This window comes from Microtus oregoni, unplaced genomic scaffold, assembly GCF_018167655.1.
Source record: "Microtus oregoni isolate MIOR12 unplaced genomic scaffold, Mior012 000007F_ref0000211, whole genome shotgun sequence".
Classification (NCBI taxonomy): domain Eukaryota; kingdom Metazoa; phylum Chordata; class Mammalia; order Rodentia; family Cricetidae; genus Microtus; species Microtus oregoni.
In genome coordinates, this window is record NW_024543066.1 from 41088632 (window position 1) to 41103327 (window position 14696).

General features: G+C 45.9%; 1 protein-coding gene across 4 annotated transcripts in view; it reads right to left on the minus strand.

The window, feature by feature from the left end:
- Window positions 1-14696, minus strand: part of Runx2 (RUNX family transcription factor 2) — a 237420-nt gene that overhangs the window by 108055 nt on the left and 114669 nt on the right. For 2 of the 4 annotated variants that reach the window (XM_041656170.1, XM_041656167.1), the window contains 2 exons: window positions 4662-4727; window positions 2448-3122 (listed from right to left, as the gene is read on the minus strand). The exons of the other annotated variants lie outside the window; for them this stretch is intronic. In XM_041656170.1, the coding sequence (XP_041512104.1) occupies window positions 2647-3122; window positions 4662-4727 (542 nt within the window). In that variant the 3' untranslated portion in view covers window positions 2448-2646. Of the gene's footprint in view, window positions 1-2447; window positions 3123-4661; window positions 4728-14696 lie in introns of those variants that run through there. 4 annotated transcript variants of the gene reach the window in all.

A 14696-nucleotide genomic window follows, 5' to 3' on the forward strand; every position in this document is an offset into this window, starting at 1 on the left:
ACCCAGTGAGGTGGCTGAAAGGTGGAGAGAAATACTTGAAATTTTCTCAAAGGGAAGGCAGAGGGAAACAACCTGTTTTCAAAGTGTCTCAGGGTTGCTGCCTGCAGCCACTACAGTAACAACAGGGCACTAGCACATCCCCTCTAGTCCCTTAATATGTGTATTGTAAACTTTAAGAAGCCCTTTAACATTAAGAAATAATGTAGAAATATAGTACCCCTTTTTAAAAAAAAAATTAAATAGGGTGCAGCTGGCACCGATGATAACATCTTCATGTCAGTTAATGCAAGCTGACAAGTGTGACCAGACACTGGCTTTTGTAAGCGCTGCTGAAGTGGACAAACACATGGACGGTGGTGTGCTTCAAGCTACCACACACGACAATAAATAGCATCGGTTACGGCTTCCCGCTTGAGAAATACAAAGTGGCTTATCTATCTGAACATACTTGGTACACAGCCTTTAGAAGGCAAAGTGTTTGGGTTCAGTGGGGGCTTTCTTCCCCCCTCGATTTGTATCAGGAGTTAGGAGGGATTCTAAGGAAAACCCAGACTGGAGGCACACACAGGACCACCTGCGCCCAGACTGTCCCACACTGGGACAAAGGTCAACCTGAGAAAGGACAGAAAGTGAGGGGGTCTGGGGGCGGGGGGGGGGGGGGCGAAAGGCAAGTGTCTGCAGAGCTCTGCTTAGGAGGACTCAGGATTCAAAGGAAGGGGGCCCCCACCCCAACCCAACCCCCACTGCCTGTGCAGGAAGAGTGCAGGTATTTGCCTAGTGATGTCATTGAAGAATCCCTGGCTTAGATTAAGGTTTCACACTCAGGGATTGGCTGCAAGGTCCCAGCAATGGTCAAAGTGCATCCTCCAGGAGGGCTGGGTCTCAAATTCACACGCAGTGGCGGACACCAGTCGGCACATGGGCTTCCCTGCTCTTGGCCCTCCCTAGTGAGAGCTGCTAATATCAAGGGATTCATGGAGGCTCTCACGGGCTGTGTCTACTGACAGCAGCCACGGTGGCCATGACTTGAGCTGACCAGCTTCCCTAGGACAGTGACTTCATTCTGCTCCTTGGAAGGCCGCTGGAGGCCCTCCTTGGCTAAGGCACTTTGGGCTTCCATGAATGACTGTGTGGTAAGGCTGACAGGGGCAGAGACCTGGTGTGTCTGAGCTCCCTACACTACACATGTCGTGATTGAGCCTTTACCACCCATGTGGCTTTCAGCTGACTAGCTTCTCAACCACGAAGCCTGCGATTTAGAGTTCTGCTTAACTCTGAGACCACAGAACACTTTTCTGCAGTTATTCACTTGTGTTTGGCTTTTTAATACGACAAGAACCATAAAGACCATGCCACCACCACCATCACCCCAAAAAAGAAAGAAATTAGGAAACCATATGTCTCCAGCATTTCATGCTGGTAAAGGGACCACATTAAGTGTTAAAGGGCTACAGGTCCATAGGTATTTTGCTTTTGGTTTTTTTTTAAATCTTTAATTATTGCTTTAAAAGGTAAAAAGCTGTATCAGAGGCAATCAAAGACCTGAAAGAATGAAACAGCATTCCCTTCATACATCACAAAAACAACTACATCTAAAATATTTGGAGATGGAAGTTATCTTCAAAAACCACATTGTGCCTGAAGGAATTGAAATTGCTTAGCAATATTTCAGATATGGCTCTAGCCCACTGAAGAAATTTGTTATTTAAGAAAAAGCACTTTTAGAGACCGAAGTCAACATATCATTACACTAAGAAATGTTCCAAAGGTCCAAATGTCATTAAATAATTATAAATATATCTTTAAAGTTATATGACCATTCACGTTAGCAAGTTACCTCAGATTTTACACATATTCATAATTTAAAAAAAAGAAAAACAAATAACACACAGCCAACTCAAACACTATATCATTATGGCTATAATAAGGTATTGCCATTTTCAGTTTTGCATAAAGGGAGAAGGGGAAGGAAAGTGGGGGTCGGGAGGATTTCATTTTGGTTAAATGGGGGAGATGGGGGAGTACAAAAAAGTAAAATAAAATAATCTATCCTGATCAGTATTTCTGAAGTCACTTTCTTAGAGTAGGAAACAAAGGTAATAAGTGAACTCAAAAGTTCAGACGCGTGCCTGCAGCAAGTCTGAAGGCAAACCTTGGAACAGGCATTCAGAATGGACAGCCCTGGATGCGGCATTCATGCTACCTCCGCCCTTTCTGAGTGATCGAGCGAGCACACCACACAGCCGGCTTTGCAGGCTGGTCTGCAGAGCGCACCGGCCCCTACACAGCCGAAGCTGTGGTTTCAAAGGACAGGGAGGAAGTGGCTTGGCTCTTCTTCCTCCTGAACCCGGAGTCCTCCTCTCTGAATTGGCAAAGGAACAGGTTACTTATGAAAACAGACCAGACAACAACACCTTTGACCATTTCTTCCTTGGTAAAGGGGACATCTTAAATAGTAAACAACATGAGACCCAGTTATGACTGTCTCTACCCTCTTAGGGTTGCAAGATCACGACTAGGGATGGACTGAGAAATCTTCTAGATAGACTAATCAATATACATATATATGCACTCTCTTTATATATGTATATATTAACACATGAGGGATGTGACCCCTGGATGCCACTGGGCCACGGCTGAGGAATTTCAATATGGTCGCCAGACAGATTCATCCATTCTGCCACTAGAATTCAAAACGGTTGGGGAACTGCTGTGGCTTCCATCAGCGTCAACACCATCATTCTGGTTAGGCAAATTTGGATTTAATAGCGTGCTGCCATTCGAGGTGGTGCATGGCGGTAGCATTCTGGAAGGAGACCGGTCTCCTCCCGGTACCACGGGGAACTGATAGGGCGCTGACGAAGTGCCATAGTAGAGATATGGAGTGCTGCTGGTCTGGAAGGGTCCACTCTGGCTTTGGGAAGAGCCGGGGTAGGGTGGTGGCAGGTAGGTGTGGTAGTGAGTGGTGGCGGACATGCCGAGGGACACGCCTGACGTGACGGGCGGGGTGTAAGTAAAGGTAGCTGGATAGTGCATTCGTGGGTTGGAGAAGCGGCTCTCAGTGAGGGATGAAATGCTTGGGAACTGCCTGGGGTCTGAAAAAGGGCCCAGTTCTGAAGCACCTAAAAATTATAACAGAAGATGGGGAGGGGGAAACATCTGTAAATATCAATTAAAATGATAGAATTTTTTTTTACAAGATTTAAGAAAAAAAAAAAAGAAAGAAAACTTTAGCTTTCTCCCAAGGAACAGCAAGTCACAAACAGATTTTCAAACGCACTGCTCACCTGGGGCTTGGCTTTCCCCACGTTACAATCTTAATGGCATTTATCCTTAAGTTCTCCAGCCCCGAAAATCCTGAAGGACTTTTTAAAGCCAAATGTATGCTAGGCCCTGTGTGGAAGCCAACCCAACCCCCGAGTCACCAGATCTGTCACCAGACTTTAAGACTGGACCTTCATCGACAGTTCCCACCCCACCCCATCTCTCTTTTTGTTTCTTATGACACTTTAGGTATCTGAAGTGAAACTTGTACTAAATCAGACCAACTCATTTTTCCTAACTCAGTGTAAACAAATTCTAAAGATTTATTATTTTAGCCCTTGGGAGGGGGGCTTCTTTGTTAAGATAAGTACATTAAACAGATTCCCTCAACATATTCCTCCTAATTCTTTTTAAAAGAATTTAAGACCTTGTTACAATCCTCATTGTAGCCATGGTAAAAAAAAAATCAAAGCAGATTTCAATGGTAATCTAACACTATCTTGCTTCTCTGGGGGTGTTGGGGAGACTCCTCAGAAATTCTCCCTTGAGTCATAACTAAGTGAGAAGGTATTGAAGGTGGGGTGGGGTGGGGTGCGTGGGAGGGTGGAGGGGGTGAGGACCTAGACAGTCACTGCCTTTCAGAGTCTTGAGGAGTGACACAGAACCGGATTTAGGTCGGGTGCCCACGGCAATTTTTCTAAAGGTTTCAGGCCAAGGAGGAGATTAAAAGGAGGGCTCTCGGCTGATCACCTGAACCCTGCACTAAAGTGGGCTTTCAAAGTTTTGGGGGGCTTTAAAAGCACAGAAGCAGACATGGCTTCCCTCTGGAACTTCCACATTCGAAGCTACCAGTGTGCCCCTTTAGCAGAGCCCTCTGCCGGCTACCTCCTGAAGGCACAGCTAGAGACTTTGCACGTGCAAGCCAGTCTTCTGAAATAGATAAAACTCATAGCTGTGATCTTGGGGTTCCTTGTAATTTTTTAGAATTGACAGAATTATGGCAAGCCCTTTGGTAACATAAATGTCGCTCGCTAAGACTATGACGCCGAAGCTTCCCTTTCTTTTCTGATTTGGCTTTTCTGCATCTGCATTTGCTGCAGGTTTTAGCTGCAAGTGAAAGTCCCTCAGCCCAGTTGGTGCTCAGGCTTTCTTCTGGGACAGTCTGATGTTTACTGAAGGGATCCTTTCAAATAAGTGTCCCAAAAGGCCTGATGGCTGGTGGTTGGTGTTTGTAAGAATGCACACTGCTTGTACCTTCACCTGGAGCTGGGATTCGGGCATGGAATACATTTGTCATACAAAGTAACTGCTTGAAAGCAACAAGGGGTTAACAAAACCTTTCTCTCACAAACCAGAAGACAGCCCAGCCCAGCCCCCCAGCAATTGTGAAGTCTCACCTGCCTGGCTCTTCTTGCTGAGAGAGGAAGGCCAGAGGCAGAAGTCAGAGGTGGCAGTGTCATCATCTGGAAAAGGAGGGGACGAACTCTAAGTTCCCTTCCAGCTCTAGCATTGACATCTGGTCTATGACATTAATTCCAAAGCAGGAGGAAAAAGAACGGCCTTGGGGTGTGAGGGGGGGTTCCCATCCCTCATTAGTGCCTTCCCAGAACCCACGGGCCCATCTGCAGAAGGCGCACAGCAAATGAACTGCCTCCAACAGTAGAAGCAAACACTTTCAAGATGACAAACTGAAATGCATGCAGCCAGGCACTTAGGGTCTGCTCTTTATAACCCCCTCCCTCCCTTGTCTGTCCTCTCCCTCCCCCCTCCCCCTAAAGGAGATTTGGATAAGCCGAGTTTTAGGCGATGGTGTGCAAATCAGAAGGGAGCAGATGAGAGTCCCCACCTCCCTGCGCTGTATTTATGGCCCACTGCAGACAGTGCGGACCCCAAGCAGAGGCCACAGGTGGTCCTCAGCTGCCTTCTTGCCCCACAGCATCTTAGATGGAGTGGAGGGGCCAGCCTAACAGACACAGGCAGGCCACTTCCCTGTGCAGGAAGTTCAGTACCCAGAGCACATGGCCAGAATAACTGCAGTCATTTAAAAAGGGAAGGAGTCACACTTCAAACGTCAACATTCGCCCCTCCAAAGCAGCACAGACTTCACTTACAGATAGGCAGGTGAATGTTTTTTTTTTAAAGGCTTCTACATGTATTTATTTTTCCTTAAAACTACATTTTAGGAATAATTAAAATTCCATATGGCTTCACTTATTTTGATGCCGAAGTTTTTATTAAAACTCTTTATGGGGGACCCTGCTAGTAAAGTCTGATAAGGCTTTGTGTTTTCTCTAACCACACAGCACTATTTTAGCTGCTACATTTTGCTGATGTTTTTATTGCTTGGCAGCATATGCCAAGATCGCTGTAGTTTTGGGGTTTAGAGACATTAACTAACACAAACCTACAGTCACCTTTCGATGGGTGAGCTCTGGTTGGGGTTCATTTGTCATCATGGAAAATAATGGGGCAAGTGTCTTTGGGGTCACAGCATGGTGACCAGCCACTTCTTTGAGACTGTGATGTCCTGAGGACCAGCTCTTTCTTGACTGAATGAACTAAAGTAGACTTGAAAGGGACTAGAAGAGATTCCTTGAAATCTATGAACAATCGTGTTTTCCGGAATTTTCTCAGTCATTTCATGTGAGCAGGTGTTATTTCTGAAGCTGACTGCGGTGTATCGGGTATGAAGAAATAAGAACTTTTCATGTATGACGGGCAGGTGGGAAGAATCCTAATAGAAACCCCAATTTATTTACAATCATTGTTCCAGAGGGAAGAAAGGCAACTTCAGTTTCTCTCCCTGACTAGGTCTGCACCTGAACTTGTCATCTGTCTTATATGAGTGCTGTGGGTTTTTTTTATATCTCCTTTTCGGGTGATTTTGACAATGACACTGCTCCTTTGTGTCATCAGCCACATTACAGCCACAAACTTAAAAAAAAAAATAGTTAGGGGGCTGAAGAGATGGCTCAGTGGTTAAGAGCGTTGCCTGCTCTTCCAAAGGTCCTGAGTTCAATTCCCAGCAACCACATGGTGGCTCACAACCATCTGAAATGAGGTCTGGTGTCCTCTTCTGGCCTTCAGGCATACACGCAGAAAGAATATTGTATACATAATAAATAAATAAATAAATAAATAATAGTTAAAAACATATACTGAATTGACTATGGGAAATGTCGATTTGGCTTGTTAAAAAATGCCCGCAAGACGAAAGCCTGGAGTATTCTAAAAGTACTGGTAAACCCATCTAACTTTGTGCATGTAACCCCTCCTCCCTGGTGACAGGCCTGTCGCCTCAGAGCAACCCAGACATCTTAAAGCTCCAGCTGCTGTCATCCACTGAGTAAATAAAGCTAAGGTCATTCTTTGTGCTGTTGGCCGTAAATGATCTTGTTCATGTACAAGGTACACTAAACTGTACTTAAAAAAAATGGGAACAGCCAGGAAATTGAGGGTTCTACTGTCCACATGAGACCTGGTTGGAAGAGTCTCAAAATTAACCTGGGGTGCAGTTAAGTCTGCAATCCAGCACCAGAAGGCTACGGTAGGACTATGCATGTTTAACCCTGGACTACATAGTGAGTTCCAGGCTAGTTTGGGCTACAGGGCTGAGATCCCTATCTCAAAATAAAATCACAGCTTCAAAATGGTGTTTCAAGTGCCTGGTGGCTGACAGAAGTCAGTAAACCTCCAAGATGACGCATCTTCCTGATAGGCTAGTTTGACTCAACCTGGGAAAGGAGCGACACTAACACAGTAAACCTGAAAACTGTGGCAGACTGCACACTTGGGTGACGTTTTTGGAGGACTAAAAATGATTTCCAAAAAACTTTGTACTTATCAGCTGGGCAGTGCTGGTGTGTATCCTGGATCCCAGCACTCGGGAGGCAGAGGCAGACCAGGCAAACCTCTGTGCATTTGATACCAGCCAGGACTGTCTTAGGAAAGAAAAATGTACCTATGACTCTTTATGCTATGTCCCCTGGTCTCCCAAGTTAGCCATGGATCTCCTGCTGGTCGAAGCATGCTAATGGGAAAGTCTAACCATCCCATGGATTGTCGTCTAATCCACACTTGACAGCTAGGGGAGTCCAAGTCAGAGAGGAGCTCTTCCCTCACTCAGCATCCCCACACAGTGAAGCACAGCGAAGGAGGCAGAGCCAGAGACAGACACCCTGTGACTGCTAAGAGAAGACAAGTAGTCTGTGCTACCCTTGAGGAATCGGGTTGAACCGATCACAGCCCCCCTCCCCACTTCTCTCACTTTGTCTAATTGGAAACTACTTAAGTAGACTCTTTAGGTATCTCAGTGTCACCCCAGTGATGATTACCATTTGGGGAAACCCTCTTATGCTCCATTCTGGCCACATCGTGGATCTAACCTGATAAACAGCAACCGGTTCCAGTTGCTCAGGGTACAAGAAGAATGGAATCCAGGTCAAGGGCTCCATCCCTTGGGATGCCCTGGCTTCCTACAGATGCGCTCTGTTCTGAAGCTGCTGTCTCTACTCCCAGCCACAGCTGGACAGCATGCAAACAAACGCAACCGCCTTAAGGGGGAACTCTAAGAGTCTTGCCGTGGAAAGCAGCGGCAGGAGCCCCTCACAGGCTCACACCGACTGGGAAGGATACATTCATAAAATGCACGAGGCCCAAATAAAAACAAAGTCAAAGTTAAAAGAAAAAAAACTGCCTCTCCCCACAAGGTCTGTGAGAGGAAAGCCTGCAGGTTCTCCTTACCTAGTGAGGTTTCTGGAGTCTTCAGAGAAGGGGAAAGTGTGTGAAACCCAGACAGGAGGAATACAGGAGAACCTTGGACTTGGCTCTCAGGTCTCCTATCGCCTACCACAGCTTTTTCATGGTCTGCTCCCCAGTGCTGCTTACCCTGGATCATGCCTGACTCACAGTTAAAGACAGCTGCAGAAGGCACAGATTTCTCCTGTCAGGGCTTACGAATAGGAATACTCAGTCTTCTCTTTTTTAAAAAATTATTTACTCCGTGTGTGTGTGGGGGTGGGGGGTACCCATAATGGCTGAAAGACATCATTGGCACTGAGGTAACTTTCTGGCCCTCCTCTCCTTTTTGGAAGTACTGGGGAATCAAACCTATAGCCTCAGGCATACTAGACTAGCTCTCTACCACTGAGCTACAGAGCCACAGCACAGTAGCTAATAATCGCTATTTCTAAGCCCTGTCTTTATGATACATATATCATTTAGTAGACCGTAGCTAAACAGTTGTTATTGAAAACAGCAAGGAGGTCTTTACAATCAAAGGAAATTGGAGTTTGGGGATAGAAAAGTACTTGTTACTAAGGGGTGTCAGCTGGGAAACGGGGCATGTTAGCGTCCTGACTAAACAGTAAGCAGAACCGACATGACCCAAAGGAGCAGACAGAGGCAGAAGAAATACAAAGAGTCTTGAATCTAATGAAACATCAGCACATTCAGAGCCCGTCCGTGCGCTAAGGACACCACTGTGTGACAGGAAAAGCCAGCTGCCTGGCAGCCAGGTGTTAATTTCAGAGATACTTTGGGGGCAGTTACCTGGCAGGAGTTATTGCTTCAACAAATCTCAAATGAAGCTCATGAACTTTTTATTAACCTGAGACATCCTTCCAGGGCACACAGACCACACAAGACCCACCCAGGGCTGCTGTCCTCTGGTTGCAGAGGCTCCTTCCGCTTCAACACTTCGGCTGCCCCATCCCAACTGCCTGCGTATGGAACAACGTCCTATTTGGCTTCCCTTCCAACAGTAGTCCTCTGCACCGCTCTTCTGAGCCTTTGCTCGCGCCTCCACTGACTTATTAGCTGTTTCTTAGTCTGTTCTGCCTCACTAGAGTCAGCTTTAGATGGCACGGGATTTATCTTATTTCCCTCTCACATCCCTCCCAGAACCTAGTACATTGTAAGAGCCTCAAATGGATATATATGTATATGTATGTATGCATATATATATACATATATATATATGTATGAGCGGTTGGATGGAAAAACAAGAGAATGAGCTTAGGTGTTGGCATCTCTGACACGACCAATATACTTGCAACACAGTAAAAATCCACATCAAAGCCCTGGGGAGGGCTGAAGAGTTGGCTCAGCGTGTAAGAGAGCCCACCTGTAACTCGGTTCAAGGGGGTCTGATATCCTCTGGCCTCCAGGGCACCTGCATACACATAGCATGCCCCAAGTCACGTAGCCACACAGTTTACACATAAATAAAAGTAATAATTAAATCTGTTTTAAACACACTTTGGGTGGCTCATGTCTGTAATCTCAGGACTCAGAAGGCTGAAGCATATGGAAGATCACCATGAGTTTGAGTCCAGAATAGACAACATGGTGAGTCTGAGGCCAGCTTAGCTTAGGCTGGTTACATAGATAGTGTCTTAACAAACATAAAACTATTTAAAAAACAAAAACAAACAAAAAAACAAAGCTAAGCAATGCTGACACCCAATCTAAAATGAAATGTAAGTGCATTTCATACCTAAAACCTTGTTAAATGCTCTTTAAAAGGGACACCAAGCTACTTGCAGTATGATGCAGCATGCATGCATCACCTGACCTCACGCTGCAGATGGAGCGCCTGCCCAGCAGCATTTGCAACAAATGTCACTGTTTCTCTAGCATGCTAGTCCTTCCTTCCTGACACCGGCCCTACCTCAGAACCAGCATGCATGCAGCTGCAGACTGGAAGACCCTGGGGAAGAGATGAAACGGAGGGATGGGTAGACTCAGATCAGAGATGCGATACATGTCCTTCCAGCCATTTAGTGCGCTTGTCCCTGCTCGTGAGCTTGGGCCTGCCCACTGCTGCCATTAAAGTCATGGTATTTATTTGGAATCAGTAAGGTAATGGGGACAAAAATTGAAACTTTCTGAATGTCTGCACTTGTGTAAACAGCCAGCATTTCAGAGTCATTAATCACCATTGATGGGGGTTTTAGCTCAATCAACAATCATTGGTGGGTGAGGCTGGATAGTAAGAGCACTGTCTCCCTCATAAAGACCCTCAGTTCCGTGGCTAGAATTGGAGGGATAGGGAAAGGAGAGAGAGAGAGAGAGAGAGAGAGAGAGAGAGAGAGAGAGAGAGAGAATAAATCATTGATGCATTGATGGTCTTGACAAGTAAGACCTAGGGTCTCTGGGTCCATGGGGCCAGGGGCAGCAGGGACTCCAAAGTGTCCTCCTGTCCTACACCCAACACCCTCCCTCTCTTCTGCTGCCTGATGAGGCAGAAAGTGAGGGTGGGGAAGGACACAGAATCTGCACTCTGTAGAAACACCAGGGAGAGGGGACTCTTTCGCTTGCAGAGTTTCCTTTCCGAGCCAAGGCAGCAGAGCTTGAAAACCAGGGATGGCCACCCTTACCACGTGCAGACGGCTCTACCACTTCTGATGAGGCACAGCCGAGTCACTGTGCAAAGAATGTGTGACAATGAGAAGAAGCCTGGGCGTGCATGCAGAGTTACTTTCCACACGTGACACCTTGTCCCTCAGCCCCTCGGTATGCATGTGCTTCCTGCTGATGTGACATGAACTTGAGGCTCGCGGGTGGGCTATGCTGTGGCTGCCCCCTCTGGGTTCCCAGACCAAGGTAAGCAAGCACCCACAGCAGAACTCATGGCCACCGAAGAACACCCCCTCCCATGGTGTGCAAATCTGAACTACGTTCTTATCGAGTATCCCTTGAATATTTGTGTCTATAAGCTTACCATGCTGTTTAGATTAAAGCATAGCCATTGGCATTCACATTGTTTTTAGATAGGTATTTTTATTTTGAAATGACCCAGCTGTTTCTCTCCTGCGTGTACACCACAGCGTTCTCTCTATACCCTACCACAGCCCATGTTTACTGTTGCCTTATTCACTATAGAAAAGAACTGGAATCAGCCCAGTTGTCTATCAACAGATAAATGAATAATGAAACATATATATGTGTGTGTATATATCACATACTTAGCTCTAAAGAATAAAGTTAAAAATTTGTAAGAAAATGGATAGATTTAGACTGTATATGGTTAGGTAAAGTCACATGATCTCAAAAAGAAACTATTTTCACTCTCATATGTGGAGTGAGCCAACAATATGTGCATCTATGGAAACAAATGTGCATACGGCTTCAGAATAACATGAAAGAAAACAAATTAAACACGAAGCAGTGAGGAAGGACAGAGTGCAAGCAATGGACGCAAGTCATAAAATAGACTCTAAAGCTTTTCTAAGTCCAATTTTATTATGGACTTTTTTGTTTTTGATGGTGGATAAGTGCATAAAATTTATTCAGTACTAAAAGTGTAACATTTAATGTGAAGCTTCACAGCTTCCATTCTGAATGTCAATTCTAACTATCTAGACGTTCACTGAGTTGCACGGGCCTGGTTAATTTTTGGCATGCAATGGTTTTTACTTACTTGCAAAGTTTTTATAATAATGTTTGTTTTAAAAAGTTGTTTTATTATTAGAAAAATAAAGCACACTAAAGAAATGAACTCTATCTTGGGGTGTGTGTGTGTGTGTGTGTGTGTGTGTGTGTGTGTATGCAGGTGAATATGCATGCCTGTAAGTGAAAGCCAGAGATTGGAGTTCATCAATTTGGCTGGCCTGGCCAGCCAATAAGCTTGAGGGACCCACCCATTTCTACTTTCCCCAAGTGGACTTTCACATGGGTGCTGGAAATCTGAACCTGGGTCCTGAACCCCATGCTTCAAAGGCAGGCACTTTCCCAAGTGAGCCACCTCCCCAACACATCCTTCCTTTAGACGGTATCTAATATGTCAATGGGAAAGACAAGTGTGTCAAAGTCCTACTGAGCAAGTGAATGCTACTTTAGTCTCCAGAAGACGTGATCCAAGAGTCAAATCCAGACTATACACAAAACACTACTCTGCATGGTCACACCTAGATTTGAAAGGGATTTTATATCAGTTGTCCTCGAATTGATCCCCTCATACTAAATATGACTAAGCAACACAACGTTTAACTTAGCTTCATGACCTCATAAGCAGGAAAGCACACATTTTAGGGAATACAGAGGGACACACTGAAGAGAACAGCAGAACAAGAAATGGAACCAATCTTTAGGACAATAAAATGACTAGCAAGCGCCATAGTCTTAGGCATAAAAAAAGTGCTTTGAGTCTCCAGTATAAACATTTATTTTGAGCGTTGTAATAAACTGTGCTTCCTACAACATGCTCCCAAATTCAGACAGAGCAGCTGATCCTAAGGCTAAGAAAGTCTGTTACACGGAAGGCAGGAGGAGTAGGGCGAGAGCCCGACCCTGGCAATCTCGAGAAATACAACTGTGCTTTTAAACCCACCCCAATTTTAAGGATATTGCTGGAATAATACACTTCCGCTTTGTGGAAGGGGAAGGGGCAGACGGTAAAGACGTGCGAGCCTGTGCGGATGTATCCAGGGACCCAGGGCAGAGGAGAAGGAAGGAGCCAAAAGCCGCGAGGGTGGAAGAATGGGACGATGGGAAGAGGGGAATGATCTCGCTAGGCCTTGATTAGGAACATTTTAAAGGCACGGTGGATAGTCTTTGAAACCAGATCCACTGCAGGAAGGAGGCCAGCACCCAGGACACCCTGTCTTTCAGAAGGGGCCACCCACGGTGCCGCGAGTCATATGACTGCTCTGTCACATCCTGAAGCCATTTCCAGCCCATGCACACGTCTGAGCTCCCATTTAGAGAGGATGGGATATATTGGGAACACACATATGGAAACACTTTCAGAGAATCAGTTTCCATGAAATTCATAATGAGCCAAGTGGCTTCAGATGTGGTTGCGTTCCTCCGATTAGCCAGGAAAAAAAAAAGAGGAGGGAAAAAGGAGGAAAAAAGGGGGCAAACCCACCCTTTCAGACCCTATTTCAGTTTCAGAAAAATTAAAAACCACTAATGAGTTATGGCTACAAAAACACGGAGCCACGATTAAAACGGGAGGAACTAGGAAAACGAGGCAGAGAGATCGGAAAGCAATAGTCTTTAACCCCTAAAAATAACAGCTTCTATATCGGTAATCTTATCTTGAATCTGGGGCGGCTTTCCTGTGATGGTATCTACCCCGCGCTGCGTAATTAATTTTCTGACATCCTGGCAGAAACCAACGCAGTGCGCATGCCCACACGAAGGAGCACGAGGAGGAGGGGAGTAGGGGTGGGAGGTAGAGGCTGCAAGACCAACTCTTATTTGATAGCACATGTGGTCAATTAAGATTATTTTTAAAACTGCAAGTCAATGATAAATTGTTCCTAAGAATTTCTCTCTTTCTTTGAGCTAGAATTCAGAGAGGGTAATCTGGTACTTTGCCGTGGTTTGAGCTACCGGTAACGTGAACTGTACTGAAAGTAGCAATTTCTGAACTGGCTGACAGGTTATCTATTAGCCACCAAAGCTCAGGTGATCAGGAGAAGGAGACAAATAGGGAGGTTTCTTACAGGACACCTACGTGATATTAGTGAGGTTAAACATATTAAAACAAACCTACAAAAACTTCACATGAATTTTTAGATAAAACATGAGATTTGAAAATACTCTGCTTAGGGGGAACTGCGGATGTCAGTCGGCTGAGGGAAACATGGCGAAGGAGTCTTGGGTTTTCATTTGCCCTTTGGGGTGCTGCCGTGGAAAAGTCTGGGCAGCATTTCTTTGAAACCTGGTGGTAAGCCCAAACCCATGATGGAAGAATGCTCTGACCTGTCATTGCCTAGCTGATGGGCTGACAATCAGAGCTGGTGATTGCTTAACCAACCAACCTTTGCTTTTCCCCAGCCACATACGTCCCTCTAAGAGATGTGATATCCATAGCAACCCACAGGGCTAGTGGAGGCTGGCTCAGAGGGAAGAGCAGCCAACCCACAGGGCTAGCAGAGGCTGGCTCAGAGGAAGGGGCCGCCAACCCACTGGGTGAGCAGAGGCTGTTCAGAGCGAAGAGCTGCCAGCCCAGCAGCTAAGACACCACTGCTACAGCAGCAGATGGGATGGTTTCTATGAAAGCCCTGCCACTTATATTATGTCATTAAATCCACGAAGGAGACAGTATCACCCACCCTATTTTCTGAATGACAAACTTTTAAAGTTGCAGATGAGTTCAGGGTGGCCCAGAACCTGACGCTAGACCTGTGTGGCCCTGCCGCCATTCAGGAAGACCATCAAGTCAACTCTGACAGACTGGCTGAGGATGAGAGAGGTCCTGGTAGACTGGGGGGTGGAGGAGGGGGCAGGGGCAACCGTGAGGATGGAGCCAGGATGGGTGTGCTTGGGGAACTGATGTCTGCCACCTTCTGCCATACTTGACCCTGCCCTTGAATATGCCTGGGAAGAGAGATGCATGGGGAAAAAAGATACCTGGGAAGAGAGATGCCCGGGAAGAGAGATGCCCAGGAAGAGAGATGCCCGGAAAGACAGATGTGTGG